Here is a 20,584-nt window from a genome sequence, read left to right as displayed (position 1 = left end):
TATTATAAAATAGTGTAATACAATCTATATCTATACTATATATAAAAACAAAATCCTGAAATTTTAACTTCCTGCCCAATTCCTAAAAAATCTCTCTTCCTAATAAAATATATTGATTTCTACTTTCTCATTCGTACAATAATTCTGCGTTAAAATTCTATTCTAATATTAAAAAATAGTGTAATACAATCTATCTATACTATATTTAAAAACAAAATCCTGAAATTTAACTTCCCGCCCAATTCCTAAAAAATCTCTCTTCCTAATAAAATATATTAATTTCTACTTTCCCATTCATACAATAATTCTGCGTCAAAATTCTATTCTAATATTATAAAATAGTGTAATACTATTCCTATTCTAATCTATATCTATTTTATATATCAGTGTTGCAAAAATCGTGTCGCTGGCCGCGGCGAGGAAGGCTGGAATCGGCCTCCTCAGCGGCCGCCTCGGCGGCTAAACTGGCCTTTAATTTTTTATTTTTTTTTTCAGTTGTAAAGTGTCAAAAGTTCGGCAAGGCATAACTTTTGACTCCGTTGTCCGTTTTGGACAAATGTTTTTTTGAAATTGCGTATTTTTTCGAGATATATTCACCGCAAACTGCTGTAGGCGGTTTAGCCCACCAATTTCTAAAAAAAAAAAATACTTTATTAAAGAGTTTCTAAGAAAAAACTATGAGAACCTTATATTTTATTAATGAATTTTTAAAATTTTTAATTAAACTATTGTCTCGTGCATTATTTAATAATCTTTCTTTATAATTGGTCAAATTATTTAATCATGGTAAATTTTGGAATAATTAATGATGGTAATAGAAATCCTAGAAGAATATAGAATTGAACAATATTTAATTATTATATTATTATTGTGACTCACGGAATACAAGAGTTAATGCCATTTTTGGTCCTAGACTTATTGGGGCATTGACACTTTTCATCCTCCATAATAAAAATTGCCACTTAGTAGCCACTATTATTGATCGTTGGACAGTTTTGATCCTCCGTCAATGACGCCGTTTGTTGACCGTGAATTAGATGAGTTTTTCTGTCTTTTTATGTTCTAATCCTTGTATTTCTCTATCTATTGGTCACTGCTACATCCATTTCTTCAAACTGAGGTTATCCGCTTCAGTCCTTTCTAATATTAAGAAACCATCTTCACCCAACTAACAATCACGAATTTTACATTTGACATCAATCTCAAGATAATGGAAACAAGTGCAGTTGGAATAGAAAGGGCGTTAGTCCATGCCTGTGCAAATTTTGTCGAGCATACAACATAACTAGCAAAGTCAGGAATATCACCCAACCCCTCCCTTAACCTTTCTGCATCAACTATAATAGGTATGCCCCTACTCTTTGCCTCCTGCACTGCAATCAAAGAAGTCTCATGCAGCCTTCCATCTAAGTAGACAATATTTACTCCAAGCGTTGAAGAAAATTTTGATTTGGGTATGTAGATCCTCAAATATCATGGGTGGATATCCTGGAGTGAAAATGCACGTGCGAGTTTTTTTTTTTTTTTTTTTTGGTTGTCAACAATGACATATGTGAATGGTGAGTTTCCTCCTTTGGACACCACCATAAAAGATGTATCAACACCATCCCTTTCAAGCTCATCAAGTATTCTTTCGCCATGCGAGTCATCAGCAACCTTAGATATGATCCTTGAATTAAGACCAAGACGAATTTTATCATCCGGGTTTTATCAAAGCATTGCCAGTGTTACCACCTCCTTGAACCTCAAAGCTGGTGCTCCGAATTTTATCATCCGGGTTGGGGAATGAAGCTACAGCAGCCAGGAAGTCAACACCGGCCATTCCAACACCTCAAACAATGCGATTTTTGGGGAGCGGCGGATTCCACATTTTCAGCTTGAAACTTCAATGAATTTCAGGTAGAATAATAGAGTTTTTGAGGTTGTGCACAAAGTAGTTGTGGTAGAGAGAGATGGGAAGGATATTTGTGGTCAATATGGAAGGGAGGACTTACATGTGCAAATTCTACATCACGCCATCTACAACTACAACTGCTATTTACCATAGGAGGGTTCGTCGACCTGCTGCCCTCTCTACTTCGCCGGAACCAAAAACCACCGGTGAAGGCCCCAACCTCGCCGGATCTGTTTCTGCACCGCCAGATCTGCCTTACTGGTCCGTCGCCTAAAGGAGTTACTGCCTCGTATGCTCGCCGCCGTACCCACAACTCGCCGGAGAAGAACCTCGCTGCTACTCACTACCGATGGTTACTACTTAGCCGCCAAGTCTCGCCATCTCGCCTCACAGGAGTCACAGCAGCGCTGGTCTAAACAAGATTAGAAGAATAAGACATAAAAAGATAGAAAAGCCCTTCTAATTCACGGTCAACAAACGGCTTCATTGACGGAGGATCAAAACTGTCCAACGACCAATAACAATGTCTACTAAGTGGCAAGTTTTATTATGGAGGATGAAAAGTGTCAATGCCTCAATAAGTCTAGGACCAAAAATGACATTAACTCCGGAATACAATACAAGAATATTTAATTATAGTTATATTATTATTGTGCCTCACGACCATTATATACTAACATTACTTGAAAAGAAACTAATAATAATAATATAATAATAATAATATAAGTGGTAATAATAATATCTAAAAGTAATTAAGTGTTAATAATAATAGTAAGAATATTAACGTAAGAGTTGTAACATAGAATAAATTGTAATAATTAATAACTATAGTCTAGGATTAAATTTGAAATTGTCAGGAAAGATAAACGACCTCTGGTGAAATTAACTCTTAAATAATTATATATCGATTTAAATATTCTTAATATATTACAACAATTCCATTCCGTGCATCGCACAGGTGAAAATACTAGTTATTTATAATACTATATAGGATAACAAACAATAATACAATTGAATTTATTTCTAAACAAGTTAACGAGCATGCTAAAGTCGTGACTTGTTTTATTTTATTTTATATGTATTTGCTATTATGTTTGCATTGTGGTGATATACTTATGTAATTATGTATTAGTTTTGTATTAGATACATTTCTTATATTATTTAGATATAATAAAGTTTTTAAAAAGTCTTAACATGTAGGCTTTAATAGGCTCAAGGTAGGACTTACTTTGAAGCATTTTTTTTTAATGACCTAAATATTAAACAGGTTTTTAATAAGGCTTCAGGCCAGGCTAATTGCAGGCTCAGGCTTGAGCCTAACAAAAAGCCTACATACAGGCTCAGGCCTAGGCTTTTGAGCCTAACAAAAAGCCTACATACAGGCTCAGGCCTAAGCTTTAGATTTTCGTAACAGGCTCAGGCCTAATTTTTCAAAGCTCGGGTCGACTCGGCCTATTTCCACCCCTACTTCCACTTCATCTAAGTCATGGATAGATCAAGTGTTTATTTTTTTTTAAAGTATTATTGACTCTATTACAATGTAGTATCTGTTCATAATTACTTTCTAAACATATTGACTCTCTTTTAAGTATTTATTTAGAATATTTGTAGACAAAATAATTACGGAATAGTTACAAAGTGAACTTCACTTAAAGTTTTAGAATTAAATTATTGACTTTTTCGTAGACGCATGAATAGTTGGCTATCAGAATTCCTATAAAAATTGAACCATCCAGTTTTTAAGCCGATGGCCAATTCATCTTTCCACTTTCAATATTCAAAATTTTGACAGAATGGTTACTTTTAGAGGGTACTATCATCAACGGTAATGACATAATCACTCGAGAGGGCAAACATATTCAGATTTATTAGCATTATTTGTTAGTATTAATTCATTAACAACAGCTCTTTGAAAAAAAAAAAAAACAAACAAACAAAACAAAACAAAACAAAACAAAAAAAGAGGTATCATACATGTTTGCTGCCAACAAAACGTAGGGTTTGGGAAAAGGAATTGATTTTGAAGCATTCTCCACAGCAGTAACCTCCAATCGCCTACTCTATAATCTATTATCCCCGACTTCAAACAGCAAAAGAAAATATAAAATAAAATCACCCAAAAAAGGGAGAGAGAGAGAGAGAGGCATTTGTGTTTATAAGAAATGAAATCATTCGGCATGTCTGCATCAGATTCGGAGCACAGGGCGTCAAAACTGCCATAGCCTTTTGTCCCTTTTAAATAAATGCCTGTCAAAGCACACAAGTTCAACTTGCTTAAATGCATGGTTCAGTCACATGTGACACTCGGTGTTTTTACACTATTGCTATGTTGTGCATATGGAAAAAAATTTATTTACAATGTGCAGTAGTATAGTAACACATGAAAGTAATGAAAACCAGAAAAGATCCAATAAATACATATTTTAGGGGAAATTACACAATGTTGTGCAGCATAACATTGTACTACCAAAAATTAACACAAGGGGGTTGAAATAAATAACGTTAAATGAGAGTATTGGTTCTTTCCCTTACTATTTTTCGACTACAGTATGGCATTGTAAAAATTCCCCATATTTTAGTACTACTTATTCAGTACTTATCTTAAGTATACCTTATATTGCATAATGGCAACAGTCTTCATGACAAAGTAAACTCAGTTAAGAATTACTTAGTGAACTTCAAGCATAGCTATTGCAGTAGGTATGACTCAACAACAGTTCGGCCAAACTTCTCCTGGACATCCTTTGGTGTCTCAATCTGGAAACCAACGAGAAACTTTGATAAGAGACGAAGGGGAGATAAAGATAAATGAGCTCCACACCTTTACATTGAGAAAGGATGTTCAATTTGCAATTTTATAAAGATTGCATTCAACTTACCGCATTTAGAGCTTTGAATACAGCCATAACTGTGTTTTGAGGATTCCTTGAGCCAACAACCTAATAGAATACTACGTTAGAATAACTATTTAAAATTGATAATATTGGTATGACTGATAGTGTTTGCTTTAAAACCTTTGATTTCACATTCTTGAAACCAGCTAAATGTAGAACTATTTGGACAGTTCTGCCTGCTTTCATTCCTGTTTGAGTAGGTGCAGGCCAGAGATATACCTGAAGAAAGGCAAAAGCAAACAGAGTTTCAAGGATAAAAAATCAAAGTTAGAACTCTCATGCCTTTTGCACTAAAACATCTATGTTTATTTGAATACAAACAAGAACAGAAAAGTCCTGGACCTTTGTCTTTTTATAACTTGTTTGAACTGCATGTGCAATGGTATGTTCTTCATGCCGCTCAATGTAATGGAGATTCTGAAAGCATTTTTCATAGGCCTGTTGCAGAATAATCCAGTTAATCATTTAGCCAAATTTCAAAAAAGATAATGGTCTCTACTGCTAATCTCAATGTAATAAAAACATATTTAAAGGGTTCTAATTTTCTTTCTTACTCAAGTAAATCAAGGTCCATTCTCAATAAAACTTAGCTAAAGTGAATAAAGTTGAGGTCCTACGGCTACCAGGTCTTGGTTGTATTCTTAACAGACTTGTCTTAATTACATTTGCTCTTTGTCCAACTCTATGTGATCCTCTGTTACTTTAGTCTGTTGTTGTTGATTGGATTGTCATCATTTATTGATTTCTCAAAAGATAATACATTGAAATAAAGGGACTAAAAATGGGGTCCATTCTAAATCAACTATTTTACACTCAAGTAAATCAAATTTGGTTCTACTTGAAATCATCTCAGACTAGAGGGCCCTACTGCCGTGGTTGTGTACTTGAGGGTATTCCGATTTCCAATAAAGGATCTTGTGTAAAAATATGACCTTTAACTACCTACACTCGTACACATTTATTATATCTCAATTTTTACATGCACTGTCAGCAGATACATTAAGGACAAATTTTCTCTTACCAGAACTAAGACAACTCATTCAAATTTAAAATCAGGTTATCCCATAAAAATCATCAGCTCCTCTTTGATATAAAGCAGGAGAAAGATTGCTAGAGACATTGACCACATATGAATAAACTGGGGTTCAACCGAATTATAAAACTTAGAAGTTCTTTCTAGTACCTTTTGAAGAGCAATTGCAACTGCTGGACCCTTTGCTTTTGCAAAACCAATGACACCATTATAGTTCCCACAGGCTAGCAAAGCAGTGTACTTGACAACTTGTCCCCCCTATAGGTGATTTCAAGCTGAAATTTTGACAATGTTGACACAAGAAAAGGGAGGAATTTAAAATGGAAGGATTATATTACCTTTGTAACCTTACAAGTCCTATTGACATCAACCAGTCTCACATCAAATCCCTGAAATGGTCAGGGAATCTAGTTTAAAATTTAAAAAATAAAATAACACCAGTGAAGCACATGAACATTACTAAATATGACATAGTTGAAACTAAATAGAAAAACTCTGAAGAACATAAACAACTAGACAATCTTTTCCAGGCGGGAAATAACTAGAGGTGTAAGAAGCAAAAGAGGACCACATTCATGAAGGACTATATTTAAGAGAGCCTTGGAAATTGGAAGTACATAAAATGTAAGAAGGCACTTACTTTTCGGTAAAGAGGCGTTCTCTTCTTCTCAGTCAAAGAGTTCCTCTCTTCAGCAAGATCTCTAATTTCCTTCTCGAGGAGCCTCCCCTTCTTCCCAAAGGTGTGTTCCAATTCTGCCAACTTCTTTTCAAGTATCCTATCAATGGCATTAAGTTTCTCCAACAATATATCATCTCTTTCTTTCATGTCATCAAACTCTAAGTCATCATCACTGTCATTTTCTACTCCTTGAGTTGTCTGCTCTTCCTCAAACTCAGCATGCTCAGAAGCATCAGCAGATAGTCCAACGTCCTCACGTTGAATGACTCCAAAATTGGCTGGATCATTTGGATCACAGGCTTCCTTCCATTGCACCATCCTAAGGGCCCGATTTATCTTAAGTTGGAGGAGAAATTTTTCCTTACCCTCAGCCACTTTCAGGCGGTTCATCAGCTCACCAATCACTCGGTACTCTGATCTAAGAGGGAAGTGCTTTTGCTCAAACTTATCAATTCTACTCATCCATTTGTGTGCTTCATCAAGAGTCTCTGCTCAAAGCAGTAGAGAAGCAAGCCATAAGAGAGAACTCATTAATTAGTATGCAAGCTACATATTCATTTTGTAAGAAGCAAGCATATTTGTTGTCAGAAGGATTTAACACCTTAAGAACCCACAACCAAAGAAATTTCACTCCAGCAGTTGACCAATAGGGTAGTTGATTGCTAAATATTCTGAATATATACTCAAAGGAACTCGTTTGAAGGGATTGATTTACAGTCAAATTTAACAATATGCTGAATCAAAGTATCCAGTAAACAAGATTTCTAATTAAATACAAATATCGTAATATCCTCATATACTAGAAAAGTAAAAGACTAATTAAATACGAGTAGAGTGTAATGTACATACCAGCATCAGTGAAATTTGTAAGGAGCTGTTCATGGCGCTCGAACTTCTTCTCGAATACATCCCATCGTTTCCGCAGGGCATCAGCGCCCCAACGTTCATCTTCATCATCCGAATCGGAGTCCGTGGGCTCCTCGTAGGCGGCGGCAGACTCCTTCTTCTGATTCTCCTCGCGCTTGTCGAGCTCCGCGGCTCGAGCATCGAGGTCTGCGGTGTCCAATCCCTGCTTTATCCTCTCCTCCTTCTCCTTCAGCAATTCGCTCCGCTCCTTGGAGAACAAGTCGTCAAACTTTCCCTGCCACTGCCTCTCCGAAGAGAAGAAGCGCGGAGCCGGCAGAAAATGCGACGGAGACTGCAATAATGGCCGCAGCACAACAGCTGGATTTGACGTTCCCACTGCAGATGACGATGCCGTGCTGATAGGCCGGAGCTGATTGAGAATCAAACGAGATAATTGGATTGCGGATTTGCGATACATTGTCGCTTTCATTTCATTCGCAAATCTATGTTAATGTTCACAGCTTCATTTCACTTGTCAGTTGGCACAGATGAAAGCCAGAACTCCTCTGAGGTTGGGATGGGAGGTTTTAGCTAGGGTTCAGCAATCAGATCCGTATTAAATCGGGCCACATTAACGGGTTATTTTAACCCAGTTAAAAATTTGCTCTATTTATTTATTTATTGTTTTGCGAAGTATGAACTAACTCCTATCAACATTTTTTTGTCAAAATACCTACGAAGTTTCTGTATTATAGTGTTTTATTCAATTTAGTCATTGTATCTTTATTCTGTTCAATTTAGTCTCTCTATTTTAAAAATTGATAAACTAAAGATAATTGTCCAAATCTTATTATGAACATGGTCATAATTATTTATTTTAGACATACTAATTTAATATATTGGTGGTACAAATAATAAATTTTAAATATTTATAAAGTAACTAGTTTTGTACGCGCATTGCGCGATGGGGATAATGCCCAATGTTTTTTTTTTTTAAATAAGTACTTTAAAATATATCAAGTCAAGATTATATTGAAATTGTTCATACATAGATAATTGAATGTCAAATTTGCATATTTAAATAGATAATTCTAAGTTTACAAGTGCAAGATAATATAGTCAAGATTGATAATAATTGTCAATAAAATAATTGTATAGGTATGGTTGAAACCAAATACGGGACATAAGGGATAGCAAATAAAAATTATGGCATAAAATATTAAATATATACTAATATTGAAGAGCTAACTACTGGTTGTCAAATAATGACATTGCGAGGTAGTTTCCCACTTCAATTTGTTGTGTGATTTGAATACTCTTTTTGTCAATAAATCCCCCAAGTAGTTAATATGATTGGCTTAATTATATATATTTTTATATTTTTATATTTTTTAAAAACAATTATTATTATTATTATTATTATTATTATATTATATGTATACTCTTATGCCATTTTACATGTTAATCTAAACAGCTAATTTTTTCAAATATCTTTTTATCACCATTGATATAATTCGTTGGTTAAATTCGCTAATGATAACCGCTGATTGTCAAATAAGGACATTGCGAGGTAGTTCTCACTTCAATTTGTTGTGTAATTTGAATACTCTCTTTGTCAACAAATTCATCAAGTAGTTAATATGATTGACTTTATTAATTTTATTTTTTATTTTTTCATGGTATTAATAAAATACTTGATTGATAAATATATAGCATTATTTTGTATATAACTTTGATATTTAATTAAAAAATAGTGCACAAAAAAGATAATAGACAATGTAGTGAATATAATCAATTGATGAATTTAAATATAATGAATTTGTAAATTGGAGAAATATAAAGACAATATAACTAATAAAATTATTTTTCTTAATTAATTTACTGATAATGAATAATTTTTTTGTAATAAAGACATTGTAGGGACAATGTAACTAATGTAATCAATTGATGAATTTGAATGTAGGGAATTTTTATATTGGAGAAAAATAAAGACAATATCACTAATGAAATTATTTCTCTTATTTAATTTATTGATAATGAATAACTTTTTTTGAATAAAGACATTGTAGACACATACTTCTAAATTAAAGAAATGCATATGTATTATTTTTTGTTGTAGCTACTAAATTATTATTTAATTTAATAAGAGTAAAATAGAGTACTAATTATGCCATGTTTGATTGGGATGGGGTTCGAACCTAAGACCTTTTTATTGAAATCAATGAGTAAGTTAACAGTGAACTAACATAAATTAACGGAAAAGATAATATTTTACGGAAAAGTTAACAGATAATCATATTCATTAAGGATAAATTATGAAATCTTAAGGGAAAATTAAAATCTGATCTATCTGAGCCATTCATTTGATTAAAAAATTTGACCGCCATTTTTTCTACCCATTATAGGCCTAACTCTCTTGGGCTCTTATTAGTATACTAGTTTTTTACGCGCATTGCGCGGTTGGGAAAATGCCCAATGTTTTTCTTAATTAAGTATTTTAAAGTATATTAAGGAAAGATTATATTGAAATTGGTTATGCATAGATAATTGAATGTTGAATTTGTGTATTTAAATTGGTAATTCTAAGTTTACAAATGCAAGATAATATAGTTTATAATTGTCAATAAAATAATTGTATGGGTATGGTTGAAATCAAATACGGGACATTAAGAGAGAACAAATAAAAATTAAAGCATAAAATATTAAATATATACTAATATTGTTTGAGGAGATTCCGGCAGTAGGATTTGTGGTTAGAGTTCTATTAAGACTTTAATATTAGAAGAGTAAATACCCAAAATGGTCCTTCGACTATAGCTAAATTCATAAATTGGTCCTCGACTTTCAATTTCAACCAATTAAGTCCTTAACTTTGCAATTTTGACACGATTTGGTCCTTCATCTATTTGACCGTTTGTTGACCGCGATCTTTGAGGATATATATGTAGTTTCACGTGCAAAGCTCAAGAGAACGCTCTTGGAGGTGACATCGTTGTTTCGGAGGGGGAAGTGTTTCTCCACTTGCTGCTTGGGGATCACAAGCCAGTTCAGCTTAGAGAACGCTCTTGGAGGTGACAGCGTCGTTTCGGAGGGGGGAAGTGCTTCTCCGCTTGCTACTTGGGGATCCTGAGCCGATTCAGCTTGCCTACATTGCTTGGAGTCACGGCTTTCTCGAAGAGCCACTCCAGGGACTTCGGCGATCTATCTATCAAAAGCTATAATCTCTCCGGCATGGGGTGCAGCGCCTGCAGTGGATTCAAATGTAACAGAGCGGTCTAGAAATGCAACCGGAACCTTAAAAAACCAACGATGGATCATGAAATTACATATATATCCTAAAAAATGCAGTCAACAAACGGTCAAATAGACAAATGACCAAATTGTGTTAAAATTGCAAAGTTAAGGACTTAATTGGTTGATATAAAACTCGAGGACCAATTTGTGAATTTAACTATAGTCGAGGGACCATTTTGGGTATTTACTCATATTAGAATTAGATTAATGTTGTAGTTATAATTCTATATTAGACTTTAATATTAGAATTAGACTAACGGTGAATTAACGGTACTTAATGGAAAAGTTAACGGTTTGGATAATCATATAATTAAGGATAAATTAGAAAATCTCAAGGAAAAATTAAAATCTGAACAATCTGAACTATTCATTTGATTTAATAATTTGACGGTCATTTTTTCTACCCAATGTTTATAATTAAATAAATATTTGAAAGTATATCAATCCAAGATTATACATGAGAAGTTCAACATAAGTAATTTAATGTTTAATTTGTTTATTTAAATATGTAATTCATATTATATGAATACAATGTAATATAGGAGATTCATTATAATTGTTACTAATTTGTTTTTAAATAGTAACAAGTATTTTTGTTGCAAAGGGTTCTAATATATTTAATGAATGCACATATATACAAGATCAATGAATGAATCAACAGTACCAGTCCTTTAGGTGTTTTGCTAAGTGTTCATTTAGTTCAACTATTATTGTTGAATAAATTATTATAGATAAAGAAATTCATAATTTAAGGAATTTAGATGTAATAAAAATTTAAAAATTTTAATTATAATGTAACCCAAATATATTGGACAATTGAAAATACGATGTAACCCAAAGATCAAAATACTAAAGAAAGTGTTTTGGTTATTCCACAGTTTGAAGCAACAATTTGTTCCAAACCACAGAAAATATAAACATTGCAATTTACAATATTTTCACTTAGCATTTTTAAGAATGATTTTCCTAAAAACATCTGTATTTTAAAAAAAAATTATTATTATTAAAACAATTATTATTATTATTATTATTATTATTATTATTATTATTATTATTATTATTGTTGTTGTTGTTGTTGTTGTTGTTGTTGTTGTTGTTATACCCTTAGGTGCTAATTTTCTTAAATATCTTCTTACCAATCATTGATATAATTCGCTTGTCAAATCCGCTAATGCTAACCGCTAACTGCTGATTGTCAAACAAGGACATTACGAGGTAGTTTCTCACTTCAATTTGTTGTGTGATTTGAATATTCTCTTTGTCAACAAATCGAAAAAGTGAAACAATGTAGTGAATATAAAAAATATATATCACTATTTTGTATTATAACTTTGATATTTAATTAAAAAATAGTACACAAAAAAGATAATAGACAATGTAGTGAATATAATCAATTGATGAATTTGAATGTAACGAATTTTTACATTGGAGAAAAATAAAGATAATATAACTAATGAAATTATTTCTCTTAATTAATTTATTGATAATGAATAATTTTTTAATAAAGACATTGTAGGGACAATGTAGCGAATATAATCAATTGATGAATTTGAATTTTGAATGTAGAGAATTTTTATATTGGAGAAAAATAAAGACAATATAACTAATGAAATTATTTGTCTTATTTAATTTATTGTTAATGAATAATTTGTTGTGAATAAAGACATTGTAGACACATAATTCTCAATAGAGTACTAATTAATTATGCCAACTTTGATTGGGATGGGGTTCGAACCTAAGACCTTTCTTATTGAAATTAATGAGTAAGTTAACAGTGAACTAACAGAAACTAACGGAAAAGATAATATTTAACGGAAAAGTTAACGGATAATCATATTCATTAAGGATAAATTAGGAAATCTCAAGGAAAAATTAAAATCAGATCAATCGGAGCCATTCATTTGATTAAAAAATTTGACCGCCATTTTTTCTTCCCATTATAGGCCTAACTCTCTTGGGCTCTTATTAGTATAGTAGATAGTAGATAGATTATTAGTATAGTAGATATATAATATATGAGTAGGAATCTAAATATCATCAGCGTCACGTAACCTAAGTTAACGACAATATTAACATCGTTAACTATTGTCCTTATTAATTGCATCACTTTTGAAAGAACAAAGACTAAATTGAACAAAATAAAAGTATAATAACTAAATTGAACAAAACGTTATAGTACATGGACCTCGTAGGTACTTTAACCACATCTTTTCAGTTGAGTCCGCCACATACGATCCTTTTTGAGTTAATGTCTAATATAGTCTTCGACTATACTAATTTTACTCAATTTAGTCCTAAGTGATTTTTTTGTGATCAATTTAGTCATCGATTTTGATGATTTTACACAATTTAGTCCATCGTTAAAAATTTAGTAGTTGACTATTAGAAATAGGGTCCTAATTGTAATTTCTCATCCTTCATCCCATTTGGGGTGATTCCTTCTTCATACACAAATCAACTTCATCCTACGCAGAAATAAATATTTGCCTAACCTTCCTTCCTTCCTTAAGGGGTTGAAGTTGATTTGGGTACGAAGATTTGCATTTCTACGTGGATCTTAATAAGGGAAAGAAGAAGGAATTATCCAAAATGGGATGAATTATGAGAAATTACTATTGGGACCTTATTTCTAACCGTCAACTAACATGTTTTTTACAAATGACTAAATTGTGTAAAATTATCAAAGTCAATGACTAAATTAAACACGAAAAATATTTATAACTAAATTAAGTAAAATCATTATAGTCGATGACTATATTAGGTATTAACTCGATCCTCTTATGTGGGATCAAAATTTATGAAATATCAAGGTTACAAAAATTACAAAGTGTTCCTTGAGTGTTCGAGTAAGCCTAGGCACCTTTTTTTTTTTTTTTTTTTTTTTTAACTTAATAATTATAAATTATTTAATACTTTAATAGTTAATATTAAATATTAACCATAAAAAATCTAGAATTATAAATTATATAAAAATTTAAAGAATCAAAACACAAATTCACAAAGTCTTTTTTTTTTTTTGAGTTTACGATTGATATGAACAATTTAAGATTATTTTGCTCAAACAGCATCATTTTAAATAAATAACCCATAAAAGAATTAAAAAAAAAAAAAAAAAAAAAAAAACCAGAACAATAGCTAATTGACCATCTAGACGGCCGACTACCTAGAACACCGATTACGGTGAAAATCTAAGCGGCCGGCTCATAACGCCTAGGCGCGATTTTTGCAACCCTGCAAAATATACAGTCTCAAGTATAATTTAAAAATTATTACATACAAAAAAAAAATTACCTAGAATACAGTATCAGATATGATTTGTAGACTCTTGTACACAAACAAAATTTACCTAATATACATTGTTAGTACTTAGTAGTAGCTGTGAACTTCCAAAAAAAAAAAAAAAAAAAAAAGAGAAATCGTGAATTACTCAACTTTTAAGTAAAATTAGACGTTCAATAAATTGATAATATTCAGTACAACAAAATGGCAAATCTTTCTGAGTATTCTTTACATTGGCGTATTCAAGCACTGATCAGTAAAAATACTTTTGACAAATTTCTTGTGTTCTTGAAACTAAGGCGCTTGGAGACAGGTGTGCCATTATTGTTTTACCAAGTGGTTTTCTGTTCACTGTGCCTTCTTTTTGTCAAAGAGCAAACCCAAGGAGTAGGTGTTGCCCTTTTGAGCTGCAGCTTCTACGCGTTTTGCCCCAATCTGCGTAAAAATCACAAACGAATATTAGCCCAATCATCAATGGAGAGAGACACTCTACACGCGAAGATTCTATGTGAAGAATTCAGCTTGATGGCATCCACTCTTAGTTATATCATCTTAGTTCTTATTGTCCCACTACAACTTCTATGGGGAAAAGATTATCCTAACAGCATGTATATATAATAATACCTTGTCCATTAGCCAGTATCCAATTGCTGGCATATACTGCACTAAGTACATTACAGCAAGCACAGGCTGCAAGATTGCAAGAACAACCAAACGTTAGTGTCAGGTTTTCGTAAATTGGCCCAAATACACGAGGAAAATTTGGGAAACTGTACTTCACTGAAAGCTTTTGTGGGATTAAAAGATATTGTGTTCACAATTAGCTTCCCACCCCTGCTCAGGTTGATATGAATTTTGACCATTCAAATAAGTAGGCCATGACTAGGTGGAATTACCTGATACGATATCCAGGCTTCCTTGAGACCATGGCTGGCAGCAATAATGGTCAACTCTGCACACCGTTCAGATGAGACTCGCTTCTGAAAGAAAAAAACGATAAGGTCATGAATGGTATTTACAACTTTAATGTATCCACAGCTCCAGTTCAAATCATTAAGCTAACAAGTCGACACGTTTCAAATTTGCATTCATAAACTGGGAAAGTGATTTGTATGTTTAAAGTGGAAAACACAAATCCATAAAGAACTGAAGGATTCAAACTCGGAGAAATCAATAATGATGAGAAAAAGTCAAAAACTGAGGAATGAAAACCTTGTTGGTTTGTATGTTTAAAGTGGGAATGCTGCATGCTTCTAGCAATAACTAGTTTCTATCCTAGCAAATATCAATTGCCTTTGGTTTGCATTTGTTTCCCACTTCTCATCATTGCAAATTTCAACTATGGCCAAATCTAGTCAAGACATTTGAGTATAAGATTCTTAAACAATTGGTCATAAGAAATTAGGACTCGTTTCCTTCAGAGTAAGAAATCTTAAACATTAAGCCCCATTACTGCCTTCAAACAGTTATTTTGTTAGGTTAAGCAAGCTATATGTACTACAGACTACAGAGAACTTTGACCAGACAGCATAATTAATAAAGAAGATAATGAGTCATCACTCATCATTGGATTTCATTTAAATTTTATACGGAGTAGAAAAAAGTCATCACCTCAGAGGCACCCCCCGCTCCTGAGGTACTTGATGTTTTTACAGGTCCTGGACAAACTATTGTTACCTTAATCCCTTTCTTACAAAGCTGCAACAGAAACAGAACCAAGTAAATATGAAGAATACAAAATGGCAATAATAATGATGCTGAAACTGAAAAACCATTTTATTTGAGTAGAACATCTATAGACACATATCATATTGGTCTCGGACATGAAGACACAATTTCTAAAGTAAGAACATGACAATTGACATCACTATCATATGTTTGTTATTTTTATTTTCTTAAGGTTAGAATTAGCAAGTGGTCATTTACCCACCCATTCATCATATGATTGTCATTTCAAATACTAGAATAGAAACACGATTGTTGTTTCTTGCATGCATCTCCATTCCTTGAACATGTTTGATGCATTAGTCAAGTACTCAAGTCAGCATTATTCAACTAAATCCTACCAACATATAGTATTTAAAAGAAAGTTAATCAAAAGAAACATAGCTATCATGCTAAACATCATGTGAACTTGAAGTAGGTACAATTAACAACAAAATGTATAGTTAGTGTCATCACCAAATAGTAGAGTTCATGATAAACAGGCATTATTAAGTCAACAGACATTCTTTCTTTTGGTTTACTCTAGTTTCATTGTTAAGATGGGTTGTGGTGGCTCTAGGTAACATTTTTTGGAGGAAATGCCATCTTGATAACCAATTAGCTTGGAATTAAATCTTAATGGAGTTGAGTTGACCATACCTCAGAACGCAATGTGTGAAAGTACCCATTTACTGCAAATTTGGAAGCCGAGTACACCGCCTGACCTGGTGCAGGAGCCTTTCCAGCAGCACTGCTCATCTGCACATTGTGAAACCATGTCTTTTTACTTTTGTTTCAGCTTCTATTGATCATTTATATTAAAAACAACAAAAGAAAATGCAATTCCTCTCATAGAATGTAATATTACAATTCTACAATCCAATTCTTCCACATAAATCTAACTTAGTTCAGATACAATCCCATCAATTATGAGATTTAGTAATAAACACAAGAAAAAGTTTTCTGAGGTTCACACAGAGCAGACGTAAAAAATCAGACAACCAAGTGTTTTGAGGGTATAATGAAACAGAGACATTATTGCACATATACTAGCCAACCAGTATATAATATAAAATATCACAGTGCAACTTGCAAAATGTCTCTAAGTTCTACTTACCACAACAAAATGTCCTCTTCCCCTCTTCAGCATGAATGGTGCTAGCAATCGTGTCAGAGATATTGGTCCCAGAACATTGACATTAAAAGTAGCCTACTAACAATAGAGTACAGACATGATTCCATAAAACACTACACAGTAAAAGTCCAAAACTTAAATGAGAGTACAGGATCAATGTGGAAGCAAGATTAGTTCTAGAAGAAAAGGAACCTCTGATACTAATATTCAAGGGACCAAAAATTCATATCTTTTAAAGATTAACTACATTATTCTTTTATTTGATTTTCTATGGATCTGTCTTGTCAAGGACAGAAGAAAATTTGATAATAAAAGACAGGTCTGCTTGGGAATATCAAAAGCACTTTACAAACAGCTAATTTTAGTACCTCATTTGTTTGTTTGTGTTTGAGGCCAGTGGGGGGTTAGAGTTGTTATATCCTACAGTGCAAGACCTTTAACCACCTTTATGGAACTTTTGAATGTAATGATGATGGATTTTGTCATTCTGTTCAAGAGAGGACACAGACACAAACTGAACCAAACCATATGACTACTACTATTGCAGCATGTTTTACAGATGTATAATAATACCTTGAGGCCTTCTTCTGTGACATCCAGTGCTGCTGTTTTCTGCAGAGAGGAAACTGAATAGAGTTACTCCTCAACATAAATTTAAAAAAAAAAAAAAAAAAAAAAAAAAAAAAAAAACTTCAATGTGGCATGAACTATTGAAATTGGTAGATGACCATGTTCTAAAAGGTTGCAACCCACATGAAAGTAAACTCCAGTTACACCCTCCCCTATCCTCCCACACTTCACTCTCCGTCATATAAGAGATTTGGCAAAACAAAAAAAAAAATAGAACCAAAATCAGTTCTAGTTCCACTACCCAAGAGTTCACAGCAATACCAAAAGAATAAATAGCAAATTCTATTGATCAAAAATGGGGAAAAAGTACCAAAAACAAAATCCATCCCCTTCATAACTGTTTCACACACACAAGAGCTACTAATTGTTTGTGCCAGTCGAACTACAAATATGTTACTGTTATTCAACTACAAACTACTACAAGTCCTCTCAGCAGAATCATTTAAAAACTTGTGAAATCACAATAACTTAGATGACTGTTCGATTAGCTTCAATTATCAGAATACTTATCCACTTACAGGACGCTCATAGGCTGCATTGTGGAACATATAATCCACACCCGCTCCATTAAAAAAAGATTCAGCTTTCTCTACCGCCTTTTTAAGAATATCTTCACTTGCCGTCAAATCTAATGGCAAAATTTCCACTTCATTTGGCGCGTGTTTTCCTAGTTTGCATGACCACCACAATTCCAAAATTAGAAAAGCCAAAAACAAAAAACATCAAGCAAACTAGTTCTTACCAAAGCCTCCTCCAGAGATACCTACCGGCAAGTTGTTGCTTCACACGCTCCAGTTCAGCTTCATTTCGAGCAGATAAAATGAGTTTTGCTCCTAGAGTGGCAAGTTGCTTGGCAAGGATCTCCCCTTTTCATTAAAAAAAAAAAAAAAAAAAAAAAAAAAAAAAAAAAAACATAGAAGAAAATATATACTCCATCAAAATAGGGAAACAGCAACTAACCTACAATAAAATTATGATAAAATTCATGACACCACAACCAAAAAAAAAAAAAAAAAAAAACATCAGCCTACCTATTCCACGGCTTGCTCCAGTAATCCAAATAACCTGCAAATTTCCAGGTTTATAAATAGGGGTAAGAAGGCAAGTGGTGAACTGCAAGCATGTATAAACTATAAAGAAAGAACAAACCTTGTCCTCGATTTCTTTGCGCTTCACTTTCCCCTTGGACAATAAATTGAAATCCGCTGATAAATAAATAAATATGCAGCAAATAAATAACACTAACAATATCAAAATTTTCAACTAAAAAAAAAAAAATTAAAAAAAAAAAAAAAACTTGAGAATCAAATAAAGGAAGCAGCTTTCAGCACGCAATGAAGTTGGGTTAAATAGATATACGAAAAATCAATCAAATTGATGAATACTACTATGCTCCGTGATAAAGAAATCCGCGAGAGGAATAAAAAAGATGAGTGCGATAAGTACCATCGGAGGTGAGGAACTTGAACAGGAAGACTGCGATAAAAGCAACGAAAATGGATAAGATGAAGATGATGCTCCCCATTGTGATCCACTTTCGCTTCTTTCCTGTGAAGTAAAAACTGATTTTGCCTCTATTTATAGAATCAAATGCGCTAATTAGTTCACTGCCGCCTGATAGTCGCAGGTCCGAGCTCTACGAGGAAATCTGCGTTTATCGTTCGGTTCTTTCGCCCCTTCGGCATAATTTTTCTTTCTTATGCGATATCATTGTTCCAAAAGGCTGAACCCCAACCTTAAGGGCCCTCTACACCCGACCCGACAGAGCATTTTGGGAGGATGTAAATTATGATAACTCATCTCAACTGAACATGAACCATAGAAACTAGACTGGTGCTCACTGCGCACAAGGAGTCCCCCTCACTTTGAGAGGTTGCTCCCACACTGCCGCTGGTGAGACTCGATCCCTGAGGCTAGACCGGTGCTCACTGCGCACAAGGAGTCCCCCTCACCGCTGGTGAGACTCGATCCCTGAGGCTAGACCGGTGCTCACTGCGTACAAGGAGTCCCCCTCACTTTGAGAGGTTGCTCCCACACTGCCGCTGGTGAGACTCGATCCCTGAGGCTAGACCGGTGCTCACTGCGCACAAGGAGTCCCCCTCACTTTGAGAGGTTGCTCCCACATTGTCACTGGTGAGACTCGATCCCTGGTCATTATTCCTTATGCGTTATTATGCTTTCATGCTTTCCGGTAATTAATTAGTGCAAACAGTTAATTTCATTTTTTATCTTAAATTATATGTGGTAATTTATTTTTAATTGTTTTTCCAAAATATTTTCGTTTGATCTTAATATTAATGTGGCATGACATTTTTATCGTCATCAATAAAAATGTTTAAATTTCGTGACATTTAAGTATTCAATTATAAATTTAAAATAAAAAATAAAAAATATATATAATAGGTCAACTCAAATTGTATAAAACTGTATCGAAATGTCTTTGTATTTAACGGCATTTCAATAATTTTGTTGATGGATGATAGAAGATAATCATGCCCCTCCCCTGGACCTGACCATTCGTGTATATAGGTCCGTTAACGGATCAACATGAACACGATAAGGCTAAACATGGACACGACACATTATGGTTAACAGGTTTAAATTTTTAACACGAACACAGACACGATTTGTTAGCGGATTAAACGAGTTGACAAGATAGACACATTTTGTAAACAAATTTCAAGTCATGTCAACACGAAACCCGTTTAAACCCGCTATTTCTATTCATATATTTTACGGAGTAAAAAGTAAAATTTAAACTTAAGTTATATGAACAAAAAATAAAACATACAATTCAACCCGTCAAACAAACTAAAAAATATTCAATTCATAACATTCATAAAATGATAAAATAAAATTCAAAAAGCATAATTAAATGAGTACATACAAATTTTTAGAATAAAATTAAACACAAAAAAAAAAATCAAAATTCAAACTGTTAAGCATCACAATCGGGCATCCTTAGTTATGTTCATAATATCTTTTGTAATCTCATTCATGACAATAGTTCTTAGGCCTCCTCCCCCCCCCTCCCCCCCCCAAACACACACACACACACACACACACACACACACACACACACACACACACACACACATATATATATATATATATATATATATATATATATATATATATATATATATATATATAATTGCACTCTGGTGTGAATGGAACGCCCATATGCGAATGCCTG

General features: G+C 33.3%; 2 protein-coding genes across 5 annotated transcripts; both read right to left on the bottom strand.

Annotated features, from left to right (window-relative positions):
* Positions 1 to 3,871: 3,871 nt before the first annotated feature.
* LOC109188435 lies at positions 3,872 to 7,960 on the bottom strand. 3 transcript variants are annotated; one of them, XR_002055417.1, is made up of 9 exons: positions 7,350 to 7,960; positions 6,462 to 6,988; positions 6,160 to 6,210; positions 5,972 to 6,079; positions 5,131 to 5,226; positions 4,909 to 5,007; positions 4,774 to 4,833; positions 4,506 to 4,651; positions 3,872 to 4,141 (listed from the first exon to the last, which is right to left on the bottom strand). XR_002055417.1 is itself a non-coding variant. In XM_019339120.1 (9 exons), coding segments are annotated over exons 1-9 (1,497 nt in total). In that variant the 5' UTR covers positions 7,837 to 7,960; the 3' UTR covers positions 3,872 to 4,141. The 3 variants fall into 3 exon arrangements, 2 of the variants coding, with proteins under 2 accessions (XP_019194665.1, XP_019194664.1); XM_019339120.1 differs by having other exon boundaries at positions 3,872 to 4,143; positions 4,585 to 4,651; XM_019339119.1 differs by lacking the exon at positions 3,872 to 4,141 and having other exon boundaries at positions 4,233 to 4,651.
* Positions 7,961 to 14,059: 6,099 nt separating this feature from the next.
* On the bottom strand, positions 14,060 to 19,076 carry LOC109188235 (dehydrogenase/reductase SDR family member 7). 2 transcript variants are annotated; one of them, XM_019338823.1, is made up of 12 exons: positions 18,835 to 19,076; positions 18,538 to 18,593; positions 18,420 to 18,453; positions 18,156 to 18,254; positions 17,907 to 18,055; positions 17,332 to 17,370; positions 16,741 to 16,833; positions 16,284 to 16,382; positions 15,531 to 15,617; positions 14,816 to 14,899; positions 14,544 to 14,609; positions 14,060 to 14,354 (listed from the first exon to the last, which is right to left on the bottom strand). In XM_019338823.1, exons 1-12 carry the CDS (start codon positions 18,911 to 18,913, stop codon positions 14,268 to 14,270), a joined length of 972 nt encoding a protein of 323 aa, XP_019194368.1. In that variant the 5' UTR covers positions 18,914 to 19,076; the 3' UTR covers positions 14,060 to 14,267. The 2 variants fall into 2 exon arrangements, with proteins under 2 accessions (XP_019194368.1, XP_019194369.1); XM_019338824.1 differs by lacking the exon at positions 16,741 to 16,833.
* Between the last annotated feature and the right edge of the window lie 1,508 nt (positions 19,077 to 20,584).

Source organism: Ipomoea nil, unplaced genomic scaffold (genome assembly GCF_001879475.1).
Source record: "Ipomoea nil cultivar Tokyo-kokei standard unplaced genomic scaffold, Asagao_1.1 scaffold1421, whole genome shotgun sequence".
NCBI classification, from domain to species: Eukaryota; Viridiplantae; Streptophyta; class Magnoliopsida; order Solanales; family Convolvulaceae; genus Ipomoea; species Ipomoea nil.
This window is presented reverse-complemented; position numbering and strand designations above follow the sequence as displayed.